Genomic DNA, 14,116 nt, shown 5'->3' on the forward strand with positions numbered 1-14,116 from the left:
TGTAACCCCTTGACTGGGTCAAAGACGCTGCTGTGAGAGGGGGCAGGGAGTGTGTGTGGAGGCAATGTGCTGGAATATTCACTCCAAAACCCCCAAACATGCCCAAGAATAACAAGAACATTAACCACTGACCCAAACACTGGTGAAATTCTATCTCCACATCTCCCTCCACCAGTAAACATGAAAATGCTATGCCTGAAGGGATGGAGGAAACATCCAACAAGAGGTCCAGGAAGAATGAGAGCAGAAGAAGGACTGCTTTGAGAAAGAAGTCCAGCAACTACTACACTCTTCAGTCACTGGAAAAAATTTCCCCTAGTGACAACTAAACACGGACATTTTTTGCTAGTTTGGAAAAACAACAGACTTGGACTTTTCTTTCTGGGATAAAGACATTCAATTTCAGAATGCCTTTTTGTCACTTTTTCTTGGCCTGTCTCCACCTCTTCATCCCCATCTTGGGTCGTTCTCCCTTCCTTCACTCCATCCCAGCCTCACTGGCCTTCTCTGTGTTTCTCAAATGAGACAAGCCATCCCTACCTCAGGACTGTCTTACTTGCTGTTCCCTCTGCTAGAATGTTCTTCCCCCAGATAATTACAGGTGTTCAGGTTTCACTTCAGATGTGACCTTCTTAGGAAGGTCTTCCCCAGCTACCTATCTAAAGTTGCCCTGACCACTCTATCTCATTTTCTTCTTCCTTTTCTTCTTAGCAATCACCATTCTCTGACCTGATCTTATTTATGTGTGTATTTATTGTTTATTCCCCCCAACTAGACATACTCTCTAAGAGAATAGGACCCGTGTCTGTCTTGTTCATGGCTTTCCTGTGCCTAGCATGTGGTTGACACTTGTTGACTGTGTGGATGGATGGACAGATAAATGGATGGAAGGATGGATGAGTAGATGAATGTAAGAACTGAAGGAAGGAGGAATAAAAGTTAAATAGGTTAGTGAGTGGATGGATGAAAAAAATGGTTGGATGGATGGATGGATGGATGGTTAGAAATAATCAATGATTTGGCTGAAGTATTTTACCCAGTTTGGTCAGATCTTCTGCTGACCCACACCAAAGAAACAAACACTGGATACTGGGGCTATAACTCAAGCCAGAGTGGTTAATCAATTGAAGCTGTGATAAGGAAACCATAATTTGATTCCAGTTCTAAATGAGCACCTAGTCTCCTTCAGATTAGCACTTTCTGTTGATATGCTTTGATGTTTGATTAATATCCAATCACACATTAGCCCTCAGAAAATTCCCAAGTAGCAGGCTAGGAAAATTTCCGGATGATTTAGCTTTTTGAAGATAGAAAAACTAAGCCATGGAAGGAAAACAAGTTGGGAATACCATCCTGGCTTAATTCCAGCCCCTGAAATTGTCCTTGTCCTGAATTTTTAAGGGTGGCATTTCTAAATCATGCTTCTCCTATTTATTTGTTCATTTGCTTGTTTGTTTGTTTTAGAATAACCTCAACATGGAAAGTGCCTCGACATCGGAAACCAGCTCTCCTCTCTCCAAAGAAACACCAGGGGAGCATTCGGACCACCAGTCTGCACACGAACCATTCCCCAGACAGCAATTCCAGCAAGAGGCTGGGCCCCCTTCATTGCAAAGAGATGGCCCCAGATCCTTTCTCCTTGATCTACCAAACTTTCCAGATCTTTCCAAAGCTGATATCAATGGGCAGAATCCAAATATCCAGGTAATGCTTAGCAACTGAAAGGTGAAAGAAAATGAAACAGCCCATGTCTTTGTTTCCTGATCTGATTCCACAGCAACTGCTGCCTTACCTCACTTTTCTCCTTGACCCCTTAATGAATCCTCCTGACAAGCATGTTATCTCTATAAGAGCAGCGTTGTATTGCATCTGTGTAACACCCTGGATTATGAGACGCATCATTATTTTATCAACCACTGAAAAAAGAAAGCAGTGCTACTTAGAGTATGACACATCAATGATTATAAGATACATCCTGATTTCAGAGCTGTTGAAATGTAAAAACAGGGACTTCCCTGCAGGTCCAGTGGTTAAGACTTCACCTTCCAAGGCAGGGGGTGTGGGTTCAATCCCTGGTCGGGGAGCTAAGATCCTACATGCCTCACAGCCAAAAAAACAAAACATAAAACAGAAGCAGTACTGTAACAAATTCAATAAAGACTTTAAAAATGGTCCACATCAAAAAAAAAAAAAAAAGAAATGTGAAAACAAAACAAAATAATATGCCCTGAAATTGATGAAATATGTTAGCTATAGGGAAAGGCCAATCAGACACATGAGTAGATGAGGCAGATCATTGTGTGATTTCTAAGAGTCTCAGGAAGACACTGTCTCTCAAATGCCTCTCTAGCTTGCCTTAGACACCAGAAATTCCTTTAGGCGCTGACAACACTTCAGTTGCTCCAAAGTGTAAATGACTGATACAAAATTTTTGATAAGAGGAAAGGAGGTGATAACAGAAGTTTCTAGGGGAGAGAGGAATACGTATCACTAAGATGAGCTGGGGTGACGCTGAAGGAAATGGGAGATTAGGAAAGAGGTACCTGGAACTGAAAATAAGAACTCTCATCTGCACTGAAATAGCACAATTTACTTTACAGAGTAAAGGTGGATCCGATTTGACTCTCCCAATGCTCTTATGGAGCCCACGTCATTCCTCCAATATTATCAATAATGCAACTGACTCTCAGGAAGTTCCCATTTGGTTTGCCCAAGGCCACATGGCTAGTAAACAGTAGTTGGGGCTCAAATCCAGTCTCTCAGGCTCCCAAGAATACTCACCCTTCCATTTCATGTTTCAAAAACAAACTCCTCATTTTGAATTTTGCTTGTGCCTCCCACTGTTTCTTCCCAGAGACGGTACCCATGGCATCCGAGGGCAGCTCATCCCCCTGGGCAGCCTGGCCCTGTGCAGCCCGAGTCCTCAGGTGCCTGCCTCCATACTTTTAAGTTTATCCTCAACTCTTTTCATTGGAGGAAGGGCAGTTTGTCCTTATTCTTTCTCTGCATCAAATTCCAATTAGCTTCCATGGCAGAAAGTTCCTGAACCTGACCTTGGAACAATTGATTCATAATTAGGTTAGTGGTCTCTCTCGCAAGACTAACGCTGTCTGTGTGACACGCTTTTAGATCAGATTTCCTTGGCCAGAGTTGTTTTGCTCCTGAACACCAGTGTTGTTATGACTACTGAATGTCCCTGAGAATGCACCTCAATGCCGTGTTAGCTTCTGGGAAGTTAAGAAATGCAAGGTGTTCTCCCTCCAGGAAATGACGTAGGTGTAACGATCCCGGCTACCACCCGAGACAGTGCCAGAAGGATTGTGGAGACAGAGGCAGAAAAAGCGCTGAGTTCCATGGAGGACAGACCTGAATAGATGGGTTATTTGGGAAGATTAGGGCAGGGCAGCGTTGAGGGTACATAAGTGAAAGATGTTTCGGAGGTCACTCTTTGACAACCCATGTGCCGAAATCACTGCATGGACCAATTAATATTTCCAATAGGTCTTGGACTGTTCTAATTGATTAATGGGGAAAACAGGCCTTTTGATCCACTGCCCTCTCTCTGGGAACTGGCCACATGGCTCTCTGATAAAGAACAAAGGATCCACTTGGGGGAGGTGCAGACTGGCAAAAAAAGGTACAGACATCTCCTTACTGTTGCTCAAAGAGGCTCCCCATCACGCCTTCATTGACAGGAAGTGATTTTTCCTTGTTGATAGATTTTACGGTTCTAGGACTAAACTACCCTTATCCCAAGGATGCTTAGATCATGCCCACAACAATTTTAGGTTTGCTGTAGCTTGCATTTTTTTTTCAGAGATGGGAAATGTCGCTGTGGGGCTTAATGCTGAGGACTGAGCTATTAATATAATCGATTTAAGAGTTACTAATATAAACTTACAAGAAAAGACCTGGATGCAGGGGACTGGAAGGCTGCAGTCCCCTCATTAGAAATTTACTAAGCGGATGGAGCTCCACCTAGAACCGAATTTCTAACAAAATTTCTCAGGATCCCCTTTCTCTCTACCAGATAAATCCATCCATCAGGAAGTCCTCAGACCCCACTTGGGCCTTTTTAAAACATTAACCTGACTGTCAGGGAAGAACAGTGGGGCAAAAGTGGTTGGGATCCTCAGATCTGGGGAACCCAAATGACTTTTCCATAAAAAGAAAAGGGCAGCCATGAAGCGATGGATTTGTGCCTGAGCTCAGTAAAACCCCCGAGCCCGCAATACATTTTTCATCAGAATAAGCTGTGTTGTCTAGCCAGACGCGAAGTGAAGAGTGCTTTGGAACAGTTCCGCTGGGCTTCCTGAGGGATGAGAGGGTGGTTGGAGTTTATGGGTGTGGAGAGAACTATAAAGTGAGACAAGGGAACAGAGGATAAGTGGAGGATGAGTTATGAGATCACCACCCTTGAGACTCTCCAACAAAGCCTCTTGGACTTTTATAAAACGCAGCTTCCCCTTGTGCCGTCACAAGGATGGCAGCGGAGATGGGACAAAAGGAAATCGTTCGTCTTTGTCCCCTCTGAGCCCACAGTCACCTGTTTGTATAGACTTCTAACAGGTGCAAAGGAATCCCCACTTTGTCTTCACTCTGTCTCAGCACCGCCCCAGCACATACAAGAAGTTTGCCTCCAGGAGCTGCTTCAGAAAGGGATGCTTCGGAGCACAAGGCGGGAAGGGGACCAGGCGACTCCTATGAGGTCCCTATATGTTTCTTGAGTTACCCTTTGGACAGAAGAAATCACTATACCTCTCAAGAGTGTAGGTTTCCCCATAGCTCCAAATATCAGGGTTTCTGGCAAAATGGACCCAAAACGAATGAGGCTTCAACCCAGATGCCATCAGAATCAAAGACCAGGCCAGTGCTGTCCTGTTGCCCGCCGGCCAGTTGGTTCATCCAATTTCTGCCTTGCACAAGCCCTGTGTCTGTTAACCTTCCGCAGGCAGTCGGCGGGGTGGGGTAGGGCAGCCTATGTTTTATTGATCTGATGATGGAACACTGAACTGCATTCCTGTCCTTTCTCTTTCTGGAAGATTATGAAAGGGGAGTGTTAGTGACTCAGAAAGATCCTCAAAGAAAGACTGACTCAGCTGCTACCCCTGGGAGCCCCAGCCCTAGGTCTGAATGTGAGTGTGTGTGAGGGCACGTACATACACACAAACTCACACACACACACACACACACACACACGCAGCACTGGCCGCTGTAGCCTCATGCCCCACTGCACTTGAGTAAACCAGCTCCCCGGTGGTCCTTTAAAAGATGAGGTGCTTTCTAAAAGGGGTGATGGTTTTCACGTTGTCAGCCCTCGCCCCTTCCTCAGAGCTCTGGTCTTTTGTTGAAATCCACTGGTTTGACACAGGGCCGATTCAGCCAAGCAGACAGTCCCACCGGTCACCCCGGGCCGTCCAAGCATTGTCTCTCCCTGGGGAGCGGACTGAAAACAGGTGAAGGCATATCAGTGGGTCGGCTTCCGCTGCCGGGGCCCCTGGCCTGGTCTCCCCCCATCCCCTGGCAACCTGCCCCTCACCCCCACATAGGCAGCCCTCACTGGAGCCGGGAGCTACCCAGGAATCTGATACCCATCTCTCTGAACCTCCCCCCAGCCCCCCTGTGTCTGCAAGCATTTCCCACGCTCCAAGGCTGGGGTCTGCTGTACCCCCCTGCCAAACCACCCACACCTTTCCAAAGTGACAATGCTGAGCTCTTGGGCCTCTTGACTTTTAGGAAGGGAAATCCTTTAAAAAGCCCAGCTTTTTAGAGCTTTTTTTTTTTTTTAAACCCCTGAAGCCAGGTGGCCTCTGTCCCAAGTGGATTGGGCTCTCCATTTTAAGACTGGCTTCAGGCTGTGGAAGTGAGTGAGGGGAAAGAAAAAAAAAAAAACAACAATGCACAAAAGAGAAAGAAATAGCCTCAAACTCCTGAACCCAATCTCCATATTAAATTTAAAACAAAACTAGAAGTTGGGGTTTTGGCAACGAATAAATAAATAAATAAATCACTCAGGAAAGAAAGTCAATCTCCCAGGAGAAGTTCAACTTGAACTTCGGTATCCTTGGCTAAGTTTCTGGCCTGCAGCTGATGGTCAGATAGCAAAGACAAAAATCTCTAAAATAAACTCATTATTAGGCGCACTGCATCAATTCATGGCCGCAGTGGCTATTCACCACCGAATAGTTCTCTTTTCTGGGTCAATCTGAGATCTGTATTCATTTCAACCAATGTATTTATTTCTTTTCTTCCATTGAGGGAGACACAAAAATAGTCATCTAAAGGCCTTTTTTTTCCCCTCGCACAGACTTATTTACACGGCCGTAGACCTCTTGATACAATCAGATGAGTTGGCCGGAGCTGCAGGTGTTGTACGTGCTTCTACTTCTGATTTCCCCTCCTCCGTTTTTCCTAAGATCCTTTTGGAATGGCAGGCCTGGCCAAGTAAGAACCAAGAAATCTCTGTGCCCAAGAGATGGGCCCACACACTCCAGGGGACAAGCCGGTATTGTTCAGATTCTTATGGGGGCCCTGCAGTCCCTGTCATGAGCGAGAGTCCACCAACCTGCCCTTGGGCTCTGGTACCACAGTTTTGTTGACCAGGCTTGGCCTCTATGGCTGCGTGCAGGTTACTCGACCTCTCTATGCCTCAGTTTCCTTGTCTGTACAATGGGAATGATAACACAACCTGTGAGTAGTACCTCTGCGGTACAATACTCTGTAGTAGTAGGGTTGTTGTGAGGATTAAATGAAATCCACGCGAAGCCCTCAGCACAGAGACAGGAATATGGGAAGATTCCCCAGACTGGTGGATGCTGGTTGGTGATGTCAGTGAGCATGAAGATGACGGAGAAAACGTATAAAATAATTAAGAATCAGGAGTTTTGAGTCCAGCTCTCCACCTTCCTTGCTGTTCACCTCAGGAACGTGAATTCTCTAGGCCAGTTTCTATGCCTGAAATGTGGGTTTAACTTGTGTAGAACAAGCAACGATATTTGAACGAGCACGCTGCAAATCTCAAAGCATTAACCACACTTACTGGAGCTGCCAGAGTTGTTTTTAGAGCATCAGTGGGTCTGAGAGGGAGGGATTATATATCTACTTAGTCCTTTGTGTTCTTTCTTTGGCAATTGTCAAGGAAGAAGGGGTGCATAATCGGGGGTCTAACCCTTGCTGGAGACTGTCGTCCTGTCCCCGGATGCTCTGTGCTTTTGAGGAATCATTTCACCTCCCAGGCCTCATTTTCCTCTCTGGGAAATAAATACGAACCCAAATCTGCCTAGTCACCATAGCTCTCAAGGCTTAGAGGACCAAGTTAGAAGCTTCTAGAAGATTCTCCTGAGTTCAGAACGTCAAGGCTTCTGTATTCCCAGTGTCATTAGTTTATTATCAGTTAAACTAAGAAATGTGTTAGTTTCCCAGTGGAAAGTGCTTTTCAGAGCAAGAGTAAAGAGTTTGTTTCTAATAGATGTTTAAACTCTCAAGAGAAAGAAAGAAACAGGTAATATTACAAAGGATTTTATCCTCCTTTACTAATTTTGGATGGAATTCTCCGAATTGGCACCTATTCTAGACTCTCTTTCTTAGAGCTGACAAGATTCTGCCAGAAGTTGGAGTTGGGTCTTTTGGAAAAGTTCTCTTTCTTTTACTATCTTGATTCATGGTACAGAAAAGTCCAGAAGAAACCGATGTACTAGAGATGCTTCAATTCTGTGTATTAAGGATGCAAAAAGATGGTAAGATCTATCAGCTTGGAAATCTGCTGTGCTCACTACCACACCTTCAGCTCATCACACTTATTATTGTTCAAGACATTTCTAGGAACAGATTCTTTGATGCTAAAGAACATGTAAATATAATAAGAGCAACAGGAAACATAAAACTAATCCGCACCATTCGAGAAGTCATGATCGTGCTCATTAAGTCTTTTTAATTGGATGCCTATGAAATTTCAGGCTCAAGATTACATTTCTTCATTTGATGTCTGTATGAGGTTTCCATGTTCTTAACTGCAGGGAAGGGTGGATCCTAAGGTTTGTGTGTTTTTTATTTTGCGTGTGTGTGTGTGTGTGTTTTATTTTTTAATTCAGTTGGAGCAGTGGCTAAAAATGAAAGGGGAAAAAGAAACCTCTAAACTGATGAGATTTAGTCATCAATATAGTTTTTGGAGTAAATTCATATTTTGCTACTCATTACCTGGCCAAGGCAACAAATCTATTTTGTTTGGATCTGAGCAGTAGTTTGCGGGGGGAAAAAAATCATATTGACGGTAATAGCTTAAAACATGAAATTGTTTTGATTCCCAGCTTGGAGAAATTGCAGGGCACGTTTTGTTTAGGCAATCCCTTTGACTCCAGTCTGGATACAAATGGAATACCAAAACTGTCCAGCCCATTCCCCCTTATCTCCTACCCAGAGTCTGATTTCATTACCATAATTGCAGGCTTGCCTGACTCTTGGCGGCTTCTGCCCTCCAAAACCCTTAATAGCCTCGCAGACGATTGTTGCGGCTCAGTTGTTCTGTCTGCAGGCACAGGGGGCCTGGACTGCAGAGGAGAAAGGTTGTCGTCAAAGGCTCGGCATCACCGTGTCACTGCCCAGCTCAGGTCTGCACAGCCCAGCTGTGTATTTCTTCCGCGTTGCCCTTACAGCGTTGCGTGTGGGTCCAGGTCCCTGTCCCTTTCCAACAACCATCCCTTCAGCAAACAGCAGTGATACAAGGCAAATGCTGTAATTCTTTCTTTTCTTTTTTCCTTTTCGGGGATTACTAAACGTCCCATAATTATTTACAAATACGCAAGGAATGCTTATGAGACTGGGGTGATGGTGGTGGCATGGAAGCAAGCCAGTGGTGCCCTTCTAGGCATCCCACACCAGAGGAAGAGATGCACTCGGCCTGCCACAGCCCAAGTGTAATCTGGGATGGAAGGCCACACCCTTAACTTTGTGTCTGGACCACACAAGGCCACAGCCCAGGCCCACCATGAGCTGGGCAACTTCTTTAAAATGTCAAAGCAAGTAGAATTCAAACCTTCCAATTCCTAAGACAAAAGGAAGGGTCTGTTTGTCTCAGGGATTGGCACGACCTGGTGCAATGTGGCAGAGTATGTCAGCAAATCTCTCAGATGTCCAGTTAGGGCAAAACTGGAAAAGCATCTGCCCAGTACATCTTGCGCTGATTACTTGGAGCGCATGTTTCTGATTCATTTGCACATAACTCATCCAGGGGGTGTTGCAAGAGCTATGCGATGGCCAAAGGAACCCAAGGAGTCTTTTATTATGTTTTTTAAACAAGTTTCTCTATGTTGATTGTCTCTCGAAGCCAAGAAGCTGCATTCCTTCAGCCCTGTGACTTCCAAACTAGGCTCCATAAATCCAAGAGCAAGTTCTGACCTTGACTCTGGAACTATCTGCTCTGACCCTGAGGGTCGGTTAAGGAGTGTGTGCTGGGTCTGGACTAGGGATGAGTGAAACTCAAGCTGTGACATCCTGGACCTTGAGGACCTTGTGCTCACATCTCTACATGACTTGTGGCATCCAGCCCCCACCAGCATCAGTGGCCTCTTTGCTCACTTGGTCACAGGAGGGGACACTACCTCGGTGACTGACTTTTTGAGAGGCAGTACGGCAAAGTCGGTAGGAGCGTGGGCTCTGGAGCTAGACTACCCATGGCTGCCAGTTACTAGCTCTGTGACCTTAGACAAGTTGTTAACTTCTCTGTGTGCCAGTTTCCCTGTCTATAAAAAGCTGTTTAGCAACCATCCCAAAACTTAATAGCTTAAAGCAACCACCACTGGATTGCTCACGGTCCCGTGGGTCAGGAGTTTGGGCAGGGCTCAGCCAGGAGAGCTCATCTCTTTTCCACGTGGTATCAGCTAGCGTGACCCAACTGGGCCTGGAGGATCCAAAATGACCCCACACACAAGACCGGGGCCTCAGAGCTGGCCAGTGACCGAGAGGACTCTTCGTCCTCCTCTATGTGCCCTGCCTCTTCACAGGGTGGCTCTGTGAGCAGCGGTCTAGGCTGGGCTTCTGTACATAATGGTAGGAACATGCCAAGAGAATGAAAATGAAAATTGCAAGACCTCGTAAGGCTTGTCACATTGTCACACCTAACACATTCTACTGGATACAGTGAGTCACAAGGCCAGCCCAGACTGAAAGGGAGGGGAAACAAACTCCACCTCTTGATGAGAGGTGTGGCACACACATACCAGAATGGGAGGAATTGCCGGGGACATCTTTGGAGATCAGCAGCCACAAGGGCCAATCAATAGAACCAACCTTATAAGGCTGTTCTGAGGATTAAATAAACTAATATATGTAGAGCCTTTAAAGCAGTCCCTGGTGCAGAGTTAATACTCAGTAAGTGTTCAGTTTTATTATAATTATTCTTGTGCCACTTCAAGAACATACACGGTACATGTTTACTCCTTGAATTAAAGGCTTCCCAGCAACACAGTCGTCCGTAAATCAGGGACCCTAGGGATGCATTGCTTCCTCCCGACCCGAGGCCCGTGTGCATCCGTTCCTTTGGGCATCCCTGGAGGTCTTCCATTCTGTGTCACCGTGCGGCCTCAGCTTTCCTTTGTGAGGGACGCACATTTCCCTCCGTTCTCTCAGACTGTCTTCCAAGGGTCACCCGGCTTAGAGGCTGTTGACTCCTCATTGACCCTGGCCTGTTCTGAATTCTTCAGGTCACCATAGAGGTGGTGGACGGTCCTGACTCTGAAGCAGATAAAGATCAGCATCCGGAGAATAAGCCCAGCTGGTCAGTCCCATCCCCCGACTGGCGGGCCTGGTGGCAGAGGTCCTTGTCCTTGGCAAGGGCCAACGGCGGGGACCAGGACTACAAGTACGACAGTACCTCAGACGACAGCAACTTCCTCAACCCCCCTGGGGGGTGGGACCGTCCGGCCCCAGGCCACCGGACTTTTGAATCCAAAGAACAGCCAGAATATGGTGAGTCTACCACCCAGTAATATAAAATTGGTGCGGAGAATAAATGAGACGATGAGGCCCAGCGGACGTGGAGCCAAACAAAACCCCGCTTACAGTGTGTGGCTTTGGGTCTTCAATGAGGCAGACCTCATACAGACTCTGTCCGCTCTGTCCACAGAAGCCCCAAGAGGCCCCCAAAGCCACATTTTTCTGGAAAGACTATAATTTTAAAATAATACCAATTATCCTAGGAGAGAATTTTTTTTTTCAGTTAGGGGTCTTAGAGGTTCTGCCTCCTTTTTCCCAAAAATTTTCTTTTCTTTTTTTCCAAAATGACAGAATCACCAAGTTCACTTCCTCATATGTTTGACTGTAAAAATTCATACTAAAAATCAACTTAGTAAAAGAGATGTACCCCGCTGTCTCCTTTGACCAGGCAACTGTGTTATGTTTACCGTAGGCAGTGGAGTGGCCCTTGGAAACCCTCATGGACATGTATGTCACGAGTTGTCAAAGCGAGGCCTCCCCACCAATAAATCTCAAGACCCCAAATTGGGACTTATAGTTTCCCCTGCTTTTAGAGTAGGATAGTTGAGATAACAAGCAATTTCTAAGTTCAATGACTTAAAATCATGAAAGTTCTTTTCTCACTTAAGCTGGGATGGGAGACAGGGTCGGGGGAATTCTGCTCCACTCAGTCATTCAGGGACCCAGGCTCCTTCCATCTTGAAGCTCCACCAACTGTGAGGGCTTGCAAATTATCCACTGGATGCGCTGCATCTGGCTGGAAGACAGTAGAGAGATAGAGCCTAGAAAAGGCACACACGCTCTTAACCCCCTCAGCCTGGAGATGACACACATCACATCTGCTCAAATTCTATCAGCAAGACCTCATCATATGGCCCCACGTAGATGCAAGGGAGGCTGGGAAATGGTTTTTGTGTGTCCTAGATGAAGAGGAAACAGATTCAGAAAGCATATGGCCAGGCTTCAGGAGGAATCAGGCAGTGTACCTTGTGTTATAATGAGAGTGTTTGCTATCTTACAAATGCATCCACCATCGTGATGTTCTTGTGGTTCAGCCTCAGCAGACTTAAGCGAACACTCTATGAGGATGACTTGTGTAGCACCATTTGCATTCTCACCCTTACCCCCATTTTTCAGCAGAAAGACCAGTTGTATATTGGAGAGTCGTTTCTACCTGCTAATAGATGATCCTAGGCAACTTCCAAAAGAGTAAGACCATTTTTTTCCCAGCCACATCATTTAGTTGTTCAACTGACATTGAACACGTCTTATGCCCATCGCTGTGCTAGGTTCTGGGAATCCAAAAATGATTAAGACACAGTCCTTCCCTAAAGAACATCTCATCTATCTATGGACAAAAGGAGAAAAGTTAACTGGTAGAGCAAAGGGTGCCACAGCAGAGATATACATCAAATGCTAGGGGAGCAGAAAGAGAGCTCCCAGACCCCACCCAATCAGGAGGCTCATTAAAACCTTCTCCTTTCCCAGAAGTCCAATTTATTTTCCAAGACAAAGGATTGGGAACAGTAGCCAACCTTTCTACAGCACCTGCCTTTCACAGTTCCTCTTCATAGCAGCTCTCACAGATTAGCTCATTTAATCAGCTCACTGAGGCAGGGACCCATTTTACAGATGGGGAAACTGAAGCCTGGAGAAGTTAAACAACTTTGACCTCAAGGGTCAAGACCTAGGATCCATCTCAGACAGTCTGGGTCCAGAGTCTGTCCTCTTAACTACTATGTTATTCTGCCTCTCTGGAAAAATAAATAAATAGCACATCTTTTAGGACAGTAAAGTGTATTTAGAAATGGGACAGTTAGATTGGAAGATAGGAATGGGAGGAAAAGGTCAGGGTGGAACTGAACCTGGGCTCAGGACTAAAGCTGAACCTGTCTGCCCAAACCACATGGAACAAGGTCTCTCTAACTGGGGCTCAGACCCTGGACCTCAGAATCCCTCCTTTGCCTGTTAAAATTTAACACCCATCCTGGGCCCCAGCCCAGGACCCAATGGTTTTCCAGGTGTGGCTCCCAAGCCAGTTGATCAGCATCACCCAAGACCATGATAGAAATGCAAATTTTCAGACCCCACTCCAGGCCTGCTGAATCAGACTCTCTGGGGTGGGTCTCCAAAATCTGTTTGAACAAGCCCTCCAGCAGGCTCTGATCTGGAACAGTGGGGTCCAAAGCACCAGTGTTTCTTAGTATGGTTGCTCATACGCACCTAAGCAATTTTTTAAAAATCCCGATGGCTGGACTTCTCTCTAGATCAATTGACTTGGGATCTCTGGGGGTGGGGCCCAAGCATCAGTGTTTTTTAAAGCTCTGTGGGTGACTCCAATGTGCAGTCCAGGTCAAGGGTCACTGCTGTCCTTCTACTGAACCAGAATATGCAGGAGTGAGACCTGGGGTCTTTCTTGGCTTCTTTGTTTATTTCTTTTTTCAACCAAGGTCACCAGGTGACTCTCATACTTACTAAAGTTTGGAGACCACTACTTAGAAACAACTTTTTCATCTAAAGCTTTTACAGATTATATTCTGCCAAATGTATGAACATTAAGAATACTCCCTCCATTTCAGTCTTGAGGGTAGAATTTGCTTCTGCTGGGGCAGTTACTGTGGCTACCAGAGCCACCTTCACCCCAGCTTTCTAGATCTACAATACCTGGGCAGTGAGTGCCCTGCATCTGGATCTTACAGCATCCCTGGGTCATGGGGAAACTCCCATCTTTGATGATTTTAGAGTCTCTTTTAGTAACGTCACCGTCATTAGACTAGACATCAGGATGGCTACTTTATAAAGAAAATCTTGTCCCTTATCATACCTCTAAAGCAGTGCTTCTCAGACGTTTATGTGCACACAACTCAGCTGGGGCTCTTGGTAAAGGCAGCTTCTGAAGCCGTAGATGCCAGAAAGGGCCGGGAGCCCTGGTGAAGCTGACACTGCTGGCCCTCGGACCACACTTTTAGAAGCGAGACCATAGGTGTGTAGCTTACACGCTACAGTAACTCAGTAGCATTTGCAACATGGATGAATAATTACTGCTTGTCAGTCTGACTCACAGGGAACATGGGATTTCCAGAATTCTTTACAGCATCAGATGAGCTAAGTCCTCTTTTATTTCAATCAACAAGAAAGTATAGAGCAA

General features: G+C 45.8%; 1 protein-coding gene across 1 annotated transcript in view; it reads left to right on the forward strand.

Annotated features, from left to right (window-relative positions):
• Positions 1 to 14,116, forward strand: part of ISM1 (isthmin 1) — an 86,746-nt gene that overhangs the window by 57,423 nt on the left and 15,207 nt on the right. Inside the window, exons 2-3 of the mRNA XM_060032898.1 lie at positions 1,465 to 1,704; positions 10,698 to 10,962. Of these exons, the coding sequence (XP_059888881.1) occupies positions 1,465 to 1,704; positions 10,698 to 10,962 (505 nt within the window). The remainder of the gene's footprint in view (positions 1 to 1,464; positions 1,705 to 10,697; positions 10,963 to 14,116) is intronic.

Source organism: Delphinus delphis, chromosome 15, assembly GCF_949987515.2.
Source record: "Delphinus delphis chromosome 15, mDelDel1.2, whole genome shotgun sequence".
Classification (NCBI taxonomy): domain Eukaryota; kingdom Metazoa; phylum Chordata; class Mammalia; order Artiodactyla; family Delphinidae; genus Delphinus; species Delphinus delphis.